This window comes from Phascolarctos cinereus, unplaced genomic scaffold (assembly GCF_003287225.1).
Source record: "Phascolarctos cinereus isolate Bilbo 61053 unplaced genomic scaffold, phaCin_HiC Scaffold_3;HRSCAF=262, whole genome shotgun sequence".
Classification (NCBI taxonomy): domain Eukaryota; kingdom Metazoa; phylum Chordata; class Mammalia; order Diprotodontia; family Phascolarctidae; genus Phascolarctos; species Phascolarctos cinereus.
This window is the reverse complement of record NW_027555736.1, coordinates 155,779,658-155,799,969: the sequence shown is the minus strand read 5'-3', so window position 1 is coordinate 155,799,969 and position 20,312 is coordinate 155,779,658. Positions and strand designations below refer to the sequence as shown.

Genomic DNA, 20,312 nt, shown 5'->3' with positions numbered 1-20,312 from the left:
TGAAAGAATATGGAGAATTTAGTTACTGTCTTTGTATAATACCAAATTACTTTCCAGAATCCAAGCCCCTTATTTTTACAGATAAGGAAACTGAGGCAGAAAGCAAGGTGATCGATTTGCTTATGGTGTCTAAGTAGCTGGTAGGTATCTAAGGTAAGAAATAAAGCCAGGTTTTCCTTAATGCAAGTCCAGTGCCCTATCCTGACCTTCCTGTGAAGGTGGCTAACATTCTGCTCATGTGCTTCTCAGTACTTAGCTAGATTGTTCTGCAGTTAACAGATGGGAAACCATTTCTGAGTCTATAAACAGAACTTTTCAACTTAGTAAAATCTGTCAGATTTTGTTTTCTGTTGGCATAGCCATTAAAAACCTGGAGTTGCCTCTGTGACATGAGTAGCATCCAAATAAGATTTTAGTGGAGGAAGGGGATGATGAGTTAGTGTAGGAATTTCATAAGGGCCTTGTGGATAAAGCAGTCCTAATCAAGCCTTCCTATCAACTTTCCAGTAGCAGATGTTCTCTAAATGGCTAATTTGGTGGTAAGCCAGAAGCCATGCCCATGAGAAGTGAAAGACAGGCTGTGCGTAAAGCTTACATAGTCTAACCAGATTTATGAACGGCTTTTTAAATTTTTTTTTTAAATTTTTTGCCAGTAGAGGCCACATGGGCAAGAAACACTGAGTGCTGAAGGTACCTCTAGGAAATCTGAATCTTATCTCAGGTCTGAAGACTGAGTCAGCTTGTGAGAGACAACATCACAAAAATCGCTGTCCAGATAAGATCCCCCTCACATTTGGGGAAAATTCCGTCTCTGATATGTGTTAGTGATATTTTACCAGTTTGTCTTTCTTGCTAGGGATTCTAGGTCAATGATTGGTGGAGAGGCAAGATGTTACTTCTACTTTCAGATCTTCATTTTGAGATATTTCAGCATTATATAATTGGTTGAGGGTTCATAGGCTCAATAGAGCCCTGAGGCGAAAAGGGATCTTAGAGATCATTTCCTTCAATCCTCTCATTTTTTTTTTTTACAGATGAGGAAACTAAGGCCCAGAGGTTCAGATACATTAAATGACTTTCCTTCACAGTTAGTAAGTAGAAGAAATGGTATTTGAACTCAACAGCCTTTGTCTCCAAGTTCATTTTTTGGTACTGTTCCATGCTGCTGCTTAAGGGGTAAGGAAGGGAAATAAAGGAGGAAAGGAGGGAAGATTCTGACTCACCCCATAGCTGACTTTGCAAATATATTGTTCACAGCATAGAGATGGGAGCCTGCTCTCATAGCTTAAATGAGAGGCTCCAAAAATCTCCCAGACCTTGCTCTTTCATATAGATGGCCTCTGTCTATCTATCTATCTATCTATCTATCTATCTATCTATCTATCTATCTATCTGTCTGTCTGTCTGTCTGTCTGTCTGTCTGTCTGTCTATCTATCACTCATTAGGAGTTTGGCCAAGTAGCCTCATAGCTCAAGGAATGCCAGGGTGGAACATTATAAAGCAAAGGTATCATGAAAGTTGTTCTTGGACAGGGTTTCTGACGGAACTTTCCTGATTCAGTCATCTAGACTCTAAGCATGCTATCTCTATAAATGTAGCAAACAATTTAACATTCAATCCAAGCTTTTGTTAGTACTTCATATATTAAGGGAGTTTTACATCCATAAGATGGATCAGTAGGCAAGTACAGGCTTGCTGGAATGGCCACTAGGGTTTAACTTAGGCTTCATGAATTCATTCCTCTTTAATGAAGGCAGAGACCACTCTATAAAATATGAAATTAGGCATTTAGAGTTCAATTTTGGGCAGCTTTTCTATAACCTCCTAATTCCTTTTGTGAAACATTTTAAAGATCTTTTTAAAGACATGTGCTACTAAACACTTCTTAAAGGGGAAATGTGTTAGGCAGGAAATTGAAAATTATGGGCCTATTGGTAGGACTTAAAATTTGGATAGATGGTGTGGGATAAGTTTAATTGGTAACTTCTTTAGAGAGTTTTACTGTATAAAGCTGATGTTGATATGAGCACAGTTTGTTCAGGGTTAGTGGAATTCATTTATACCCTCCTGGTTCCTTCTCCTTCTTTGCTGTTGAAAACCACACATTTCCATCATATTTATTTATTATAACTTTCATTTTCAGAGTATTTATCTCAGTACCAATAGATGCTTCATAGATGTTGAAATTTTGGGAAGCATAAAGATGACCCTTTGCTACTATGTAGAGTAAAGAGTCATTGTGGTGTGGTTGAAGGGACATTGGGTGGGAGATAATAATAATAATAATAATAATAATAATAATAATAATAATAATAATAATAATAATATCTGTGCAGCACTTAGAGATTTGCAAAATGCTTTACACATATTATCTCTATTAATTCTCACAACAATCTCCTTTGACAAATGAGGAAACTGAGGCAGACAGAGGTTAAGTGACTGGCCAGGGTCATGCTGCTGGTGTCTGAGGCTAGATTTGAACTGCGGTTTTACTGATTCCAGGTTCAGGGCTCTGTGCCACCCAGCTTTCAGAAGACTAGGGTTGGAATTTAAGCTCTGTTACTTGGTAGCTATGTGCCTATAGAATAATTTCTCTGAGCCTCAGTTGTGTTGTCTGTAAAATGAGGATAATAATACTAACATGACCTAACTGACAGGGATGTTGTGAGGCAAAGTTATAAATGTGATTCATTATTACTTTGCAACATATAAAAATATTTTGTATTGGTCTTTATCCTCCAGGTATTCATTGACTGTGGTAAATGCTAGCCGTCTGTGCTTTAGTCCTGAGGGCCTTGGAAACAGACAATTCAATACATATTTATTAAAGCACTGTACTACATGCCAGGGATGGAAAGGAAAAAACCCACTGTCCACATAGGGATCTTACATTCTACTGGGGGAGTATAATATATGTGTAAATAAGGAAATGTGAGCTGTTGGAGACATACTTCCAGTAGCAGCTCTCTCTTAGTTCAGGTTTGATGTTGGGACAAAATAAGTCACTTGTAAGTCATTGAACAATTAATAAAAGGATATTTAATTTGCTATAACTGAGCAAGGATTTGCAATAAGGATACAGTGGTACTTAACTTCTCTGGGCACCATCTTCTCTTCCCCCAGCCTCCATTTCCATATAAAAACAAATCTGGTCAGCCGGGCAGGGTAAGGCTACTCAAATAAAATTCAGAATCCACCAAGTTCCAAGGGCCTAGTTGCTAAGTGGCTGGGACTTTTTATATGCCCTTAGATGACTAGGAAACTGCCAGGGAAGCCAGGGCCATCAGATGCCAGCAGGATAGCTTTATCTTGGGCCAACCCCAAAGTTTTCTGGGGAAGGATGATCAGGAATGGAAATCGAGGCCAATGAGGCCCCAGGGGCAGCCTTAACTTCTTTTAGGGAAAGCTCTGCATGTTGTAGGAGGGAGAAATGAAGCCATTGGGGAAATGCTGGCCTTTTTACACAAGGTAATTGGAAGAGTAGGAGAGCAATAATATTCGAGGAGATGAGGGAAGACTTCACAAGAGAGGTGGCTGAGCCCTGAAGGAAGATCAAGATTCTGAAAGGCAGACCTGAGGGAGGGATTATATTGCAGTTTATAGTATTTCTGACAGGCAGTTGCTTCTATTAAATCACCATTGTGTTTGAATACTTGGCCAAATGCTCAGCTGATTAGCCCTACTCTTTACTACTTCTATACCTGCAGAATTTTGTCCTTTCCTTAGCACAGACCTGCAAACTGTTCTCCCCCCCGCCCCCATGAAGTCCCTTCCTGTGATACTACCCTCTCCGCCCATCCTGAAATCACTGTGGGTTTGGGCAAATCACTTACCTTCCCTGGTCTGAGTATTCCTCATCTGAAACATGAGAATTTGGATGAGTTTTTCTCAAAGATCCCTCCCTTCTCTAAAGTTCTATAATTCATTTATCTAGAGCCAGGATTCTTTTTTTTTTAAATTAAATTTTAGTTTTTCTATTATAAAATATTTATTTTTTCTTCCTTCTCACATTTCCCACAACTGGGAAAAAAAAGGTAAAATCCGTGTAATAAGTATGTATAGTCATGCAAATATTGCCCATGTCTCTAAATTAATAGGCCACATCCAAAACCGTATATGTCATTCTGCATATTAGTGTATTACCTCTCTGTCTAGAGGTGGGTAGTATTCTTCATCACTGGTCCTCTGGAATCATAGAACAGTGAGGGGTTCTCGACCTTTTTTGTGTCCCCTTTGGAAGTCTGGTGATACCTATGGACTCCTTCTGAGAATAACGTTCTTAAATGTGTAAAATAAAACATATGAGATTACAAAGGAAATATATTGAAATAGTTATAAACATATTTTTAAAAAAGTTTATGAACCCCAGGTTAAGAACTTCTGATCTAGGGGCACGTCTGGTTTGTTTTTTCATTTTAATTTCTCACATTTGGGGGTAGTCTTATTGAAGCAAAAATAAATTAGTTCCTAGTTGTTGCCGACAAGCTTCTCTGTGCTGATCTTACTGTAAATGTATGCAAATCAACAGATCACAAAATTCCTCCACTTTATAGAAATTAAGTTGGTCAGAGGTTTATGCCATCAAGCTTGTTTTTCAGGAAGTAGGTGGGGTATGTGCCTGAAAGAACTGCTTTTCATTTCCTGGAACATGAAATTTCATTGGGAGTTCCATTTTAGTTTTTTCCTCTTCCTAATTATGTGTTGTCATTTGGGAATGCCCATTTCTTAATCACTAGATTCCACAGAAACTCAAGTTTAATATCTATAGGATGGAAAATTGACCAGTTTTGCCTATGGGTCAAAGGAGGTGAACAATTTGCATTTCTTATTTCAAAAACTGTCAATAACCAGATTTAAAAATGTACCAAATTGCTAATAAGAAGAAGGCAAATTAAAGCAGGTTTTACCTTACACCTATGAAAAGTGCAAAGATGTAAAAATTCAGTCCAATTTAAGAAGTATTTACCAACAAGTGTAAAAGTTGTAACAAGTTAATGGTGGAAGGGCTGTAGGAGACAAATATGCTTTGGAGTAGCTGTGAATTTTTGTTCAGTCATTCTGGACTGAATTATATAAGAAAAATCACTAATTGACCTAGCAATCTCACCAAACATATGCCCCAAAGAGATTAGAAAACGGAAAGATCCTATACACATGAAAACACTTATAGAAGCACTTTGTGTGGTTGTACAAAACTGGAAACAAAGTCGGTTTCATTTGATTCAGGAATAGATAAACAATTTGTGGGACATGGATATAATGAAATTATTTTGTGTCATAAATGGAGAAAGTCAGACAAACCTGAGAAAGCTTACATGAATCGATGCAGAGTGAAGAAAATGCCACCATAAAATGATACAAACAACCACAAGAATGTAAATGAGTACTAAAATGGGGGAAGGTAATAGGCATTTATTAAGCACCTGCTATGTACCAGACACTGTGCTAAGAACTCTCCAAATACCTCATGTGGAATTTAAATAATGAAAGTTGATTTTTATGTATTACAATTAAAAAAAGAATTATTTATTTCCTTTTGTCCCATTAAAATGTATAAGAACAAAAGCACAGGCACAGGTATCCATATAGAAGTATTTGGAGGCATGTCCCAGACCTCTGTCTTGGGCAGAGGCAGGTGAATTTGGATTAATTGCAATGTTTTGTGTTGGTATACAAGAACAGATGCCCAAACTCACTTTTCTGCTCTTGGGAGAAAGGTAGGAGGACTATAAAGGTAGAATGCTATATGTTATCAGATGTGATCACTTGGGGACTTGTTTAGTTTAATTGTATTCTTTTGTTATGGGGGAGAATTCCAATGGGGAATCTTCAGAGGAGTAGCCCCATTTGGGGCAAGGTATATCAGGAAATAATTTTCATATAAAAACATAAGGCAAAAATTAATACATTTTAAAAAGAAAAGTGATAGATCTCTAGGAATAAATAATAGGTGGGTTTCATGAAAATACAAACTACTTGTATTAAACCCTTATTCCAGGGACAGGCAAGTTCTTTCAATAGAGGACCATACGATCAGCAATCCATAAATGTTTGGGCCCTGTGCTTTTATAATAATGACTAATATAAATCTGCTAGTATGACACATGATGGCAATAAGGCTACTAATTTAAATGTACTAGGCAATCAGGTTTTTAAAAATGGGGTGCAGGGAATCTTTGGCCAACTTCATTCTGAAGTCATTTAGACTTTGAAATCTACTAAAAATTGGAAGAAAACTCAGGCCACTTAATTCGAGAGACTTGAATAGAAATTCCCTCTGAAATCCCTTACAAATGACCATTCAACTTTGGTTTGAGGATTTTTGGTACTATGAAACTACCTACCTCCCAAGATAGCCTATAGCGCTCTTAATAGAAGGGTTTTTTGTTTTTTTTCTTACTTTGAGCCAAAATGTCCTGAAGCAACTTCTACCCATTGCCACTCATTTTGCCTTTGGGGGCTTTTGTCTGGAATAGGTTAATCCCCTCTTCTTTTTTGCCAGTTCTTCAAATATTCTGTCCCAATAAGCCTTCTCCATCCATTCAAATGGTCATTATATGACAGTCTCTAGTTCCCCTACCATCCTTGTCATTTTCTCTGGATACCCTCTAATCTGTCTATGTCCTTCCTAAAGTATTATACATAATTCTTCAGGTGGGATCTGACAAGGGCCCAGGATTGCTAGACTATAATACTTCTAATTCTGGATACTTTGCCTTTATTAATGCTTTTTTTTTTGGCTGCCGTGTTGATTTATAGTGAACTTGCAGTCCACTGAAACTCCTAGATATTTTTTACATAAATTGTCATCAGTGCACTTTCCCTATCCTGTATTTGTGATGTTGAATTTTAAAAATTCAAGTAATAAAAAATGTTAGATTTTATTTTATTAGATTCAACCTATCATTCTAACCTATTGAAATCTTTTTGGATCCTGACTATTATCTAGTGTATTAGCTATCCCTCCAATTCTTCTGACACTAGCAAGTTTAATAAGAATGCTATATATGCCTTCAATTAATAAAAATATTACATTTTATAGGACCAAGACCAAATTCCCTGGGACATACCACTAGAAAGCTGTCTTGATACTTGTGTCTTAATATTCTCATTCATGTATATTTCTAATAAAGGAAGGGGAAGGAGGGGAAGAAATAGAAACTTCTTCTTAAAAAGCTTATAATTTTGAAAAAATCAATTTAAATTATTTTAATTAAAAATTTGTGGTGGAAAGAATATGATCTCAAGAAATGTGAAAATTAAGGTTATAGAATTTAATAGAAAACATGTATGTTAGTGGGGTGAGCATGGGAAAAATATTAAATAGACAATTTTGTCTTCTGTGGTTTTTGAAAGCTTTCTCTCTACAAAATCCTATTCTCAGATCATTGATCCCATAAGGGATAAACCACTGATAATATTTTAATGTGATATAGTATATAGGGCATTGGATTTGGAATCAAGAAGACCTGGGTTCTAGTCCTGCCTTAAAAACTGACTTTCTATATCTTCCAACGTATCCCTCCCCTGCCTAGAGAGTCATTTCTTATAATAAAGAAGAAAAAGAGAAACCAGTTCAGCAAAACTAAACAAAATATCAAAAAGGTTTGATATTGTATGGAGATATTATATCCATAGTCTTATAGCTCTGCAAAAGTGGGGCCTTCTCAGAACTCTTCTTTGGGGATAGTTCGCTAATCATGTTTGTCAGTATTGTCATATTTGAACTGATGGCAAACTCCTTGACAATAGGGACTTAGGTGGCCCTATTAGACAAGTCATCTCCCTCCTCTGGACCTCAGCTTCCACATCTGTGAAATGAGGGTGGGGTGAGGTGGACTACATGTTATTTCAAGTCTTTCCCAGCTTGAAATCTGATTTTGCTGCTACCTTACCCATCTTTTGGATCTGTCATAGGACCTGGCAGAACATTTGGCACATTGTGTTTCCTATTCAGTGGATCTCTGAGATTGTACAAAGCAAGTTAAGCAAATCCAACCCCTTAAGCGCTGTGGTCATTCAGGTGGTGTTAGGAGGACAGCTAGTTGGGCTTCACAGGATCCTGAGTAGATGTCATAATTAGGAAATTTATGGGGATGGTAAGGATTGTAGTGCTGTAGAACTGAGGTAAGAGGCCTTGACATTTTCATGCAGAGAAATCAAAGAAAGAACAGTTTAATTCTTTCTTAGAGCTAGTTCTTAGATTCCAACAGACTTGGAATCAGGAGGGCTTGGGTTCAAATCCTACCTCAGATCCTTAGTAGCTTTGTGAACTAGGGCAAGTCATGTTAACTTCTTTGTGCCTGAATTTCCTAATTTCCAAAATGAGGAGGTTGGAATTGATGGCTTCTAAGGGTCTCTCTGGCTCTAAATCTGTGATGCTATATTTACCTCTATAACCTCATTGAGTGCTGTGGGAGAGAGGTTGGTTTGAGTGAGAATGGTATATGTGAGGGCAGCTAGGTGACTTCCTGGATAGATCACTGAACCTGGAGTCAGGAAGACTCATCTTCCTGAGTTCAAATCTGACCTCAGACACTTATTAGCTGTGTGACCCTGGGCAAGTCACTTCACCCTGTTTGCCTCAGTTTCCTCATTTGTCAGATAGGCTGGAGAAGGAAATGGTAAACCACTCTAATATCTTTGCCAAGAAAACCCCCAAACGGGATCACAAGGCACTGGACATGACTGAAACAAATGAACCACAAGAAGCATATGTGATTTGGATTGAGGTTTTGTTTTGTTTTTAATGGCAAATGTCAGAAAAAGAGGATATGAATAAGAATGAATGTTTTCCCCACAGTTTCACTATTTACCTATTATACTTTGTTTTTACTATTTACTTTTTGTATTTTTACTATTATTAATGCCTATAGTATTTTTACCATTTACCTTTTTCTTTTTTGTAGCATCCTGATTTAGTCAATGGAGAATCTACCAAGAAACTCCCCCAAGGTGTGGTTTATGGTGTGGTTCGAAGATCTGACGAAAACCAACAGAAAGAAATGGTGGTATATGGTTGGTCCACTAATCAGCTGAAAGAAGAAATGAACTACATCAAGGATGTGAGATAATTTAAAGATTTTTTTTTCTGGCTCTTGTTCCTTTCCTCTCAGCCCCCTGATAGATTGCAGTATGTCATTTAAGATGATTATCAATTCTTTTTGTTAGAGAATGTTCTCTAACTCTTCATGTTATTGTCATGGCCAAAGCACAGAAGTGGTTCTCATAGCATAATGTTAGCCTTTGGTGGACTCCAGATGAGACACTGTATGTAAGGAATTGTCCTAAGAAGCTTCTCCTATTATGCCCAACAGCCCTAAGAAACAGTGACTAAAGGGATGCCATTCTTTTCTTTGGGTTTCCATGGAGTGTTTTCCTTCACCAAATATAACTGAGACTGTGTCTGGGATGTTATGATCCCATGGTCAACAGCATAGATTGGTAACAAATAGGAAATAGAAGCTACTTGGATTTGCCTCGGGTTTTTTTTTCAATCTTTCTGAGGAGGATGCATTGTTTGTGTTGCTGAACTTGAATGAGTAGCTTTATATTCTGTTTTTCACTGGAGAAAAGTCATACATGCTTTACCTCCCAGGTAAGTCACTTAACTTCTCAGTCTAAATCATTTCTGAATCTGTAAAATGGAAAAGTAATAGCACTTAAGTCTTGTGAGGATTAGATGAGATGTGCACTTTGCAAACTTTAATGAGCCATATGCATGCAGTGGTGTTGTTATTGGAACTCATACAAAGGAACTTCACACACTGGATTTTTTTTTCCAGAGGAAACACTACTTTTACTTGTTCAAGCCACCTAAATATCTCAGATTTTCTTTTCAAATATTCAGAGTGGTATGAAAGACAAGGGCTGAAAATCAAGTCAAAGGTCACAGGAAACCACTTGATGTATGAAGCCGAGCACAGCTGGCAAGGTTGATTCAGAACTGCCAACATCAAAACATACTAATCCATTATGATCTTCTGTGTCATAACAAATCAAAATTCATTTTCTTATCAGAACTGATAACATTCTATCTATCCACCTAAGTTCAAATTCAAGTTCAAAGTCAGTGTTGACTAACCTCTTGTTTAGTCATTCTGAAACAAGAGTAAGGGTTGCTAAGCTTTCAAGTGCCTTGTGAGCCTCTAAAAATCACCTTTTAAAAAAAATATATTTTGTAAAAGGAAGATCTGACTTCTCTCCCTCCCAGCTCAAACAAAACCTCTGTTATAGACATATATAGCCAAGCAAAACAAATATCTGCATTGGCTATGTCTAAAACAATTATGCCTTGATTTCCACTCCATCACATTTCTATCAGGAGGTGGGTAGCCTTTTTCATCATGAGCCCTCTGGAATTGAAGTTGGTCATTGTGATGATCAGAGTTTCTAAGTCTTTCGAAGTCAACAATTACTTTTTACTCCCTACCTAATTTCCCCTCTAAATAAGCCAGTTGGGACAAGGGGGATATTAAAGATTACCACAATATCCTAACAGTGAAAGATCTTTCTTCTTTTTCAAATGGAAAGGCTATGCTTTTGTCCTTATTTTCCTAGGGCACTTTTTGTTATAGATGAGACAATAGACTTTGGCAGTGCATGATTCCCCTCTTTTCAAATAAGCAAGAGTAAATGAGAGCTGATGGAATGAAAATGCCTAAGGTATATTACCAGGTTACATATGAGGCCTTCTAGGCTTCCTTTTCCAAGTTGTCTTTCCCTTAGGAATGTCTTATGTTAGGGCTGCCCATCATTGTGTTTTCTTAAAATGTTTGTGTTATCTTTAATTAGCATCTCTCTTGGGCTTCAGGTGAGAGCAACATTGGAAAAAGTCAGACAACAAATATATGGGAACTACGATGAAATGAGGCAGAAAATTCAACTCCTTACCAAAGAATTGAGAGTAAGTAAAGGTCTCATTCATTTGGAAATGTGGAGAGATGATTAGAATGTAGATAATTTTCTCAGGAAAGATATATGTTTGTATGTGTGCACGTGTGTATGCAGGCTTCGTTTTAAGCAAAGATGTGTGAGAAGTTTTGAGGCTATCAATAACTTGTGAATTGAAATGTGTTTTAAGATATACTAGAGGAGGTTATTTATAAGAAATGGTCAATTAATCTTTTTGAAGTGGGAATCATATTAATTTACTGCTTTTTTAAGTCCCAAATTTTAAATATTTGCCTTTCTTAAACTAGGGCTCACCTTTGTGTGTGACCCAAGCCAAATAAAGAAGAACCAATATCCTCTAACATTCTATGGAGATTCAACATCTTAATGAAAAGTGTTGATGTATAAATATTTTGGGAAATTGGATAGTAAAATTCCAACATACCTACAGAAATCTGAGCTTGACATTCACTCACAATCACTAAATCCCTGTAATAGGGGCAAAAGACTTAGTGTAAACAAAAAAATTTGATTGATAATAGAAACACAAGCAAAACTCTTAACATTTGTACGTGATCTGTTTCTTTGTTCACCTTCTTCACTTCTCTGTGATTATACCACCACTACTACCACCATCATCATCACCACTACTCTCAGCTTTACCATGCCTATATGAACTAAAACACCTCTTTCAAGAGGTCTTTCCTAATTACTCCAGTCTATAATGAGATCTTCCTTTATTAAATTCTGATCTCACTTGTGATCAGTATCACATAATTTTGTCTGTGGTCATGTATGATCTAAATTATTTGCAAATTGTTTCAGGCGTGTTAGTCTTGCCAGCAAAAACATTGGCAGAGCCCCGAACCTGGACTTGCGTTCAAATCTGGCCTCAGACATTTACTAGCTGTGTGACCTTGGGCAAGTCACTTAGCCTCTGTCTGCCTCAGTTTTTAATATCTGTAAAATGGGGATAATAATAGCACATACCTTCCAGGGTTTTTGTGAGGATAAAATTAGAAAATATTTTTAAAGACCTTGAATGCTATCATGATCACCATTATCATCAATAGTAGCAATAGAATTAGTAGTAATAGGGAAGAGTCAGTCAGCAAGCATTTATTGTTTACTCTATAGTAAGTACCACGCTATAATGTACTCATTGTGCATCTACCACAGTATCTAGTGAAACAGACCATTATGTAATAGGATTCTATTTTGACAACACTTCATATTGCTGATGCATGGTGAACCCCGCTGCTTCCTTCTTTTGTCATTAAATTTTAATGGTAGTAACATCACAAATATTATGTTATTAGTGTCTTATTCTAAATTATTTGTTTTTTGTCATTACCGCCATCAAAATTTAATGACAAAAGAAAGAAGCAGTGGGGTTCACCATGCACCAGTAATATGAAGTGTTATTGAAATAGAACCTTATTATACCATAGGTCAAATCACATCCTTTGCCAAATATAACTAAATGTGGTAAAAGCGGGGCACGTGTTATGTAAGATCAATCAACATTTGATAAATTAGTTAATGAATTTGCTCATTGCCTTTCTCTGTTATGGGAATTAGCCTGTTTTTGGACTCAACTATGATGTCTCTATGTTATGTATGTATAGTTTATATGTAGCCCTCTGGAGAAAGTAGCTTGGTGACTTTCTTGAGTTGTTATTTGTTTATTTATTATTATTAATATCATTTATTTATTTTATTTGTAGGCTGGCTTTCCTTTCCCTTTAGAGAATGGGACGTGGATTAATGAGAACACTAGACAGATTATTCTGCTAAATAATATCATTCAGATCCTGGGTCCTAGGGAGAATTTAACAGAAGGGCTTTGTTCCAGCATATTCTTACCTTGCCTACTTGAACATTGGTTTTGCCCAGTGTTGGTGATGTTACTAAGTGTGTAGGGGTATCAGGATACAAAAAAAGGCACTCTAGCTTTCTTGGAGGACTTTAAAAGTACATGTAGGAGGGGCATCTGAGACCAAAGTTAAGAACATTCTTTTGATTTCAAGAGTGACCATCCTCTAAATGAATTAGCAAACCAGGGCAGTGAGCATCTTCTCTAATCTCCTATGTCTGAACAAACTGGTCATTGTTTGAGAAGTCCATCATATTTTATGCTTTTACTTTATTGGATGTATACAGCCTCTGAAGTTCTGTTCTCTTGACTATCTGGTTGTTGCCCTTGAACATGTTCAATGGAACCTTGATGAGCTTGATTAATGCATCTGAGGCAACTGAGTTGAGGGTCCATCTATGTGTGTGGGGTTTTACATAACTATCTATTCCTTCTGTTTAGGTTTCCAATGCTCAACAGGACTATCTACAGAATCACATCGACACGCAGTCTTCAGCCTTGGATAGTTTTAATGACATGAACTCCTCTTTGGCTTCAGACTCCATTGGCTTACAGGTATGTTATTGTGCACTCCTCATTCACAATGCTCCAGGATGGCCACATTCCAGCTTTCTAGAAAGGCTTGAAAATGAGACTTGAAGGCACATTTCAAGTGGAGAGTCTTATTCTAAACTATTTGTTTTTGTTGTTACCGCCATCAAAATTTAATGACAAAAAAAGAAAATGGTTTGCCATGCGTCAGTAATATGAAACATTATTAAAATGGAATCCCATTACACCGTGGGTCAAATCACATCCCTTGCCAAATATAACTGAATATGATAAAAGTGGCATACGATATAGTAGTGGCATCTTCCAATGTCAATATCACAAAAGATTTCTCTACTTTATTACAGATAAGCACAATCTGAGTGAGGACAAGATATTTGATTTATAGAAAAGTATAAATGAACGAAGGAATAAAAGAATGAATAAATGAGAAAGCATTGATTATGTGCTTGCTTTGTGCTAGGCACTGTGCTAAGCACTAAGGATACAAATAGAAAGAAGACAATAGTTCCTACCCTTAAGGAGCTTACATTCTAATAGGAGGAAAAGAGCCACATATAGGGAAGTGGTGTCCAAGACTGGGTGTTTTGGTTGGAGAGTTACAGGAATGGTGGATGGAGGTGTAGAGTGTTGGATGGCTATGTCTTTTCTATAGATGGTAGTATTGATTTGCTACTGTTCCTAGAGCAAGAGGCGGAAAGCAGTGAAAGAGAGTGCATATATAAGGTGCCATAATAGGGATAATGGCCAATGATGAATGGTCTGAGGACATTTAAATACATTGAACACTCATTGATCAGCAGTAGAGGGCCCCAGGTCAAGAGACAGAGTACCACTTTGGAAGTGGATGGTGGCAAATTGAAAGGCTTTCTGCTTCCATTGTGATTATTATCAATATCAAATACATGTATGACCAAAAAGGAGATGGGTTTGTCACGTGGTAGGAACAAAGGATAATCAAGGCCCAGCCTGTATTCTGCACTGCTATCCTTACAATGACAAGAGAAAGGGAAGAAGATCCCCAGTGTGTTGGGGAGAACTTCTGTGGCAAACTAATGGCCAGAATCACAAATGGTGGGTAGGCAAAGATCCGTGTCATTGGAAGAAATAGCTAGGTCAGTGAGACCACAGGTCCATTTGTAAAATAGAAATCATAAATAATAATATCATACTTCACCATTTACAAAGCCCATTCCTATTCACAATCTCATTTGATAGCACTCGTAGCAACTCCAAGAAGTAGGTAAAGCAGATATTATTCCTATTTTACTGATGAGGAAATTGAGGTTCGGAAAATAATATAAATCTAGTGCTCGTTCCCTATCCCATATTGCTTCCATTAATTCATTTAGAAATCATTCGTATAGGAAGGCAGGGGCCACCTGCATGTCAACATGACGGAAAATCAAAGTCACGCTGACAGCAAAGCTGGCCATAACACGTCTGATGACTGGTCTTGGTGAACTTCATCTTGTATTTGGGTTTAGCTGGAATGACCCCTGGTTGGAGTACCTGAAGTTATAGAGATGGAGATCCATAGATGATTAGAGCTGGAGGACCTGAGTGATCATCTCATCCAACCCCCTTATTTTGCAGATGAGGGAACAGAGACCCTGAGAGGATAATTGACTCACTCGAGGAGACTGTGTAGTGATATAGTGGCAAAGTTGGCAATACAGTCCAGGTCTTCTGATCTCACAGTCCACAGATTTTTGTACTTAAATAATTTAAAAAGATGCCAAGAGATAGCTGCACCTTTGCCAGAAAGCCAGTATTGAACCCCTCCCTTACAAAATGATAAGGACGAGCCTTCTGTCACTAATTATAAACATAGACACTAGTCAAGTGGCTCATGGGATGAGGTTTCTGGCATCAACATCTTAGCTGCTTTCTCGTGGCTTTCTCACCAATAGGGTGAGGGATGGAATCAAGTGTGACCCTCAGCTGAAAGACTTTGATAGTTATTTAAATGGCTTTATGGAAAAAATAGAGAAGGAAATGGCAAACCACTGCAATATCTTTGCCAAGAAAATCCCAAATGGGGTCGCAAAGAGTGAGACACACAGAAACAACAGAACAACAAGAATGGAAGAAGAATTTGGAAATAAGGGTATTGCACGTCTCTATATTCTTTCTGAGCCCTTCTGGAAAACTTAATTTCCCTCCTGGGCATAGACTGAGGATTTGTTCTGTAAAACTTGGACTCAGTCAAAAGGCCACACCCAAGGACCTAGAAAGCCACATGTGGCCTTGAGGCTGCAGGTTTCCCACTCCTGGAACAGTTTGGCTTCTTATTTATAGTAATTGCTAAGTTTCAATCAATCAACAAGTATTTATTAAGTCTTTACTATGTGTCAGTCACTCTGCTTCTCCCCTTACCAACTTTGCCCATATCTCATTTGAGTTGATGAATGAAGACAAGCCCCTGTTTAGTTTTACTGTGACATCTTTTCCCCAATAAGCTTAGACTGTATTCTGTAGATGAGGAGGAGCCAGTGGAGGTTTTTGAGGAAGAGAGCAACGTCTAGGCTTTTATTTCTTCATGTTTAAAATGAGTTGGTTCAATTAGGTCATCTCTTAGATTTTTCTAGCTCTGAGATTCTACGATTCTTAGGTAGCCTGGCCTTTGGCTTTGTGACTGATCTTACTCCTAGAATTATAAATTTGTGACTGAAAGAAAAACATTCTAACTCTTTTTAGATTAAATCTGTTGGAAAGACATCTTGTTAGTGTACACACAGCTTGCTTGGATAGAGGTTCTGATCAATAGAATTCTATTGTCCCAAAACTTCTCTTTTCTCTCAAGCAATTTACAGCTTGCATTTATAAATAATGGTGAAACAAAAGATGAAGACATTTCATGGTAATGACAGCAGTAATGTAGGTACATCTTTGGGGAAGATGTTTCCCAGAAAACTAAAGACCTTCCCCTTCTTGGTCTGGTCAGGAATGGAGTATGCATCCTTTCTTAATTTGGTCAACAATAGACAAATAATTCTCCCTCGACTGATTTAGTCAACACTGAACTAAGAGACATTCTCTTTGTTAAGACTGTCCCTATATTTTTTAGGCCTGTTATTCAAGGGAGACTGAGGAAATTAGTCCAAAAACACTTAACACAACATTAATTCTCAATTTTTTAAACATAGCATTTTATTTTTTCCAATTACATGTAAAGACAATTTTAAACTTTTATTTTTTAGCTTTTATTTAGTATTTTAGTTTTCCCCAGTTACATGTAAAAACAATTTTTAACATTTGTTTTTAAAACTTTGAGTTCCAAATTCTCTCCCATCCTTCTTACTCATCCCACTCCCTCATTGAGAAGGCAAGCGATTCAATATAGGTTATGCATGTGTAGTCATGCAAGACATATCCATAATAGTCATGTTGTGAAAGAAAACATAGACAACAAAACTCAGGAAAAATAAAGTTGAAAAAAGTATGTTTCAATTTGCATTCAGACACCATCAGTTCTTTCTCTGGGGATGGATAGCATTTTTCACCGTAAGTCCTTCAGAGTTGTCTTGGATCATTGTATTGCTGAGAATAGCTAAGTCATTCACAGCTGTTCCTTTGTACGCAATATGTTTCACTTTGCATCAGCCCATGCAAGTCTTTCCAGGTTTTTCTGAGAGCATCCTGCTCATCACTTCTTATAGTACATTTTAATTTTTATATAGCATACAAAGAGGCTTCCAAGGACCTTAGTCATCTACTCCAGTCCCCTCGTTTTACAGATGAAGAAACTGAGGACGACAGAGGTGAAATGACTTGCTCATGTTTCACAGGTTGTATGTGGAAAAGTCAAGATTTGAACCCAGGTCCTATGACCCTGAATCCAGATGTCTTTACATAGTACCATACCACCATCCAGGCTCAATATTACTTCATGGTTTTAGCTATTTCACATACTTCATTGTAAGATTTCAGTTCAGCAAATGTTTTTGAAGTATCAGGGGATGTAGTAGGTACTGAGGATACAGAGATAGATACAGCAACCACCTTGCTATTGAGGAACTTATAATCTAAAGGAGATAGGGGCATCGAGGTATTCAAATAAATGTGATGTAATGGAAGTTGCAAACATTCAAAGAGGAGGTTTACCAGACATGTAAGGTTAGATAGATTACTTTTAGGTATGCAAGGGAGTGGAAAAGGATTGTGGAGTTGGAAAAGACCTCAGATGCCATCTAGTCTAACTCCCTTATTTTATAGATGAAGACAGTAGGGCCCTGGGTAGTAAAATGACTCACTTAAATAATAAAGTGTGACAGGCTTCATGGAGGAATTGCTACCTGATTTGGGTCTTAAAGCAAGAGATGATCTTTAACAGATGAAGATGGAAGAGGAGTCCATTCCAAGCATAGATATTTTTTATAGTCACTATACACTCTAATGAAGAATCCTGTTCTCTGCTTAGAGAAACAAGGAGGTAAAAGGCTTATTATCATAATTTAAATAAGGATTTGGAAAGGAAGCGGCCTCAGAGATTAAATTCTCCTCCTCTTACAGATCATCAAAGGTCTTGGGATTCTTTTTCAAAGGATAGGATTTCCAGATGTTCGCATTTGAAGTGGCATGCGACTTGGGCTGGGGGGTGGTGGGGAGGTGGGAGGTGAGAGAAGACGGCCTCCGTAAACACAGTGTCTAGCAGTGGGAGTTCTGGATTTTAATGACCTCACTTTTCTGGAGTCCTAAGAGAATAAACCAAACACAAATTGCAGTCATAAAAAGCCGCAGGCATTTAAAACATTCTTGCTGATGGGCACCCTCTGGCCATTACCAAAGACATTTGTTAAGCACCTGTCTGTGCATAGCACCATGGTTAAGTGCTATAAACTACATTGAAAGTCCATGGTCCTCTAGCTTTACCAGCTCCTCCCTCCCACTCACTCCTGGGCTAGAGTGAGAGGAGCCACTAGGGAAGAGATTACTTGTGAAACTGACATTTCATTGGAATCAACTGAGCCACTCCTTCCCTTCTCCTCTATATTGCCCTGAAGGACAAAAGTGACCACCCCTTTCAGGTAAGAGAGAGGCTCCATTTTTTAGATTCCTCTCTAGCCAGTATCCATGGTACAAGCCCCATGGGAAAGGTGTAGGTGGCTGCAATGGAGGAGTTTAGGTGGTAGGCAGATTAGAGCCACGAGATAGTTTGGCAGTAATGAGAACCCACACCCCTATAATGGTGACAAAGGCTCCCAGAATGGACTGCTTTCCAGGGTGTGAATAGGCAGGGTGATTTGTTGTTCCCCATATTGGCTACATACTGGGTTATCTGAGCATGCTCCAGGGTGAGGCAAGGGACATAAGGATATTCTAGGCTACAGCTTTGGTGAAGGTTTTATGAAATCCCTTGGCCCTCTCTTCACATGTGGTTTCCGTATGTCTTTATGGTGATCAATCAGTAATGGGATGTCTCAAAATGCATTCTCACTTTTGTCCTGGCAGAAAACATTGGTGGATGTTACCTTGGAAAACAGTACCATTAAGGACCAGATCAGAAATTTACAGCATACATATGAAGAATCTATGGAAAAATTGAGGGAAAAGCAGAGACAGTTAGAGGTGGCTCAGGTTGAAAACCAGCTTTTGAAACTAAAGGTAAAATAAATGAAATTTAAATTCTTCGTCTGGTTTCTTTTCTGAATTTCTATTTCTTTAATTTCCTCTTTCCATTTTCAGCTCCCTTTTCTTTTGTCTTCTCATTTTTTCTTTCTACCGCTTTCTTCTTCCATTATTTCTTTTCACATTCATTGTTAATAGTCCGGAAGACTGAAATTGAAGGCATTCTCTAGGTGACTTAGAAAATGTTTGAGTATGTTACTGTTGTCTCCCATGCAGTCCAATACTGAAGCCAATATTAACCATATTCCATTCTCATATACACTCTTAACAAGGCAGCTAGTGGCATGGTGGATGAAGCACTGGGACTGAAGTCAGGAAGATCTGAGTTCAAATCTTCACAAAGACACTTTCTAGCTATGCAATCCAGGCAAGTCACTTAACCTGTTTTTGCCTCAGTTTCCTCATCTGTAAAATGGGGATAATAATAGCACCTACTTTGGAAAACTGTTCTGAAGATCAAATAAGATAATATTTGTAAAAGCACTTAGCATAGTGCCTAGCATATAGTAGGTGCTATATAAATGCGTATTCCCTTCTTTTCACCTACCCCCTAAGTGTTGCGAGAACTGTTCAGACAGGTTATACCTTTGTTCTATGCAAACAGGCAAGGTTATTTACTGTCAGTCAATTAGCATTTATAAAGTGCCTACAGTACACAATCCCAGGTACTGTCCTAAGTGCTAGGGATACAAAGAAAGGCAAAAAACCATTCCCCACCCTCAAGGAACTCACAATCTAATGAGGGGAGAGAGGAGGAAAGACAACAAGATATATGTAGATTACATTGGGGAATAATCTCAAAGGGAAGGCACTAGTCTTAAGTAGAAATGGGAAAGGCTTCTTCAGAAGGGGAGACTTTAGCTGAGACTTGAAGGAAACCAGAAAAGCTCAGAAGCAGAGATGAGGGAAGGTGTTCTAGGCATAGGGTATAATCATTGAAAATGCTAGGATACTAGCTGTGTGACCTCGGGCAAGTCACTTAACCCTGACTGCTTAAAAAAGTTTTAAAAATGCTTGAAGTTGGTAGGTGGAAAGTCTTATACAAGGAATAACGAGGTCAGTGTCATTGCATCTCAGAGTAAATGCGTGGGAATAAGGTGAAGGTAGGAAGGCGCCATGCTATGAAGGGTTTTAAAGGCCAAGAGAGGATTTTATATTTGATCCCGGAGATTACAGGGAGCCATTGGGGTTTACTGAATAGAGGGGTGATATGGTTCAACCTGTGACTTAGGAGGATCAATGGCTGAGCAGAAGTAGAGGACAGGTTGGAGTGTGGGAAGACTTGAGGCTGGAGACCAATCAGGAGACAATAGTCCAGGTGTGAAGTGAGGCGGGCTTGTGCTCCTGGGGTGGCAGAGCCAG

General features: G+C 38.0%; 1 protein-coding gene across 4 annotated transcripts in view; it reads left to right on the top strand.

The window, feature by feature from the left end:
* The window catches only part of MYZAP (myocardial zonula adherens protein), a 99,959-nt gene that overhangs the window by 24,435 nt on the left and 55,212 nt on the right, over nucleotides 1-20,312 (top strand). For 2 of the 4 annotated variants that reach the window (XM_020981707.2, XM_020981727.2), the window contains exons 3-7: nucleotides 1,035-1,091; nucleotides 8,911-9,066; nucleotides 10,815-10,907; nucleotides 13,212-13,325; nucleotides 18,774-18,926. In XM_020981707.2, the coding sequence (XP_020837366.1) occupies nucleotides 1,035-1,091; nucleotides 8,911-9,066; nucleotides 10,815-10,907; nucleotides 13,212-13,325; nucleotides 18,774-18,926 (573 nt within the window). The remainder of the gene's footprint in view (nucleotides 1-1,034; nucleotides 1,092-8,910; nucleotides 9,067-10,814; nucleotides 10,908-13,211; nucleotides 13,326-18,773; nucleotides 18,927-20,312) is intronic. The other 2 variants (XM_020981718.2, XM_020981736.2) reach the window with 1 other exon arrangement.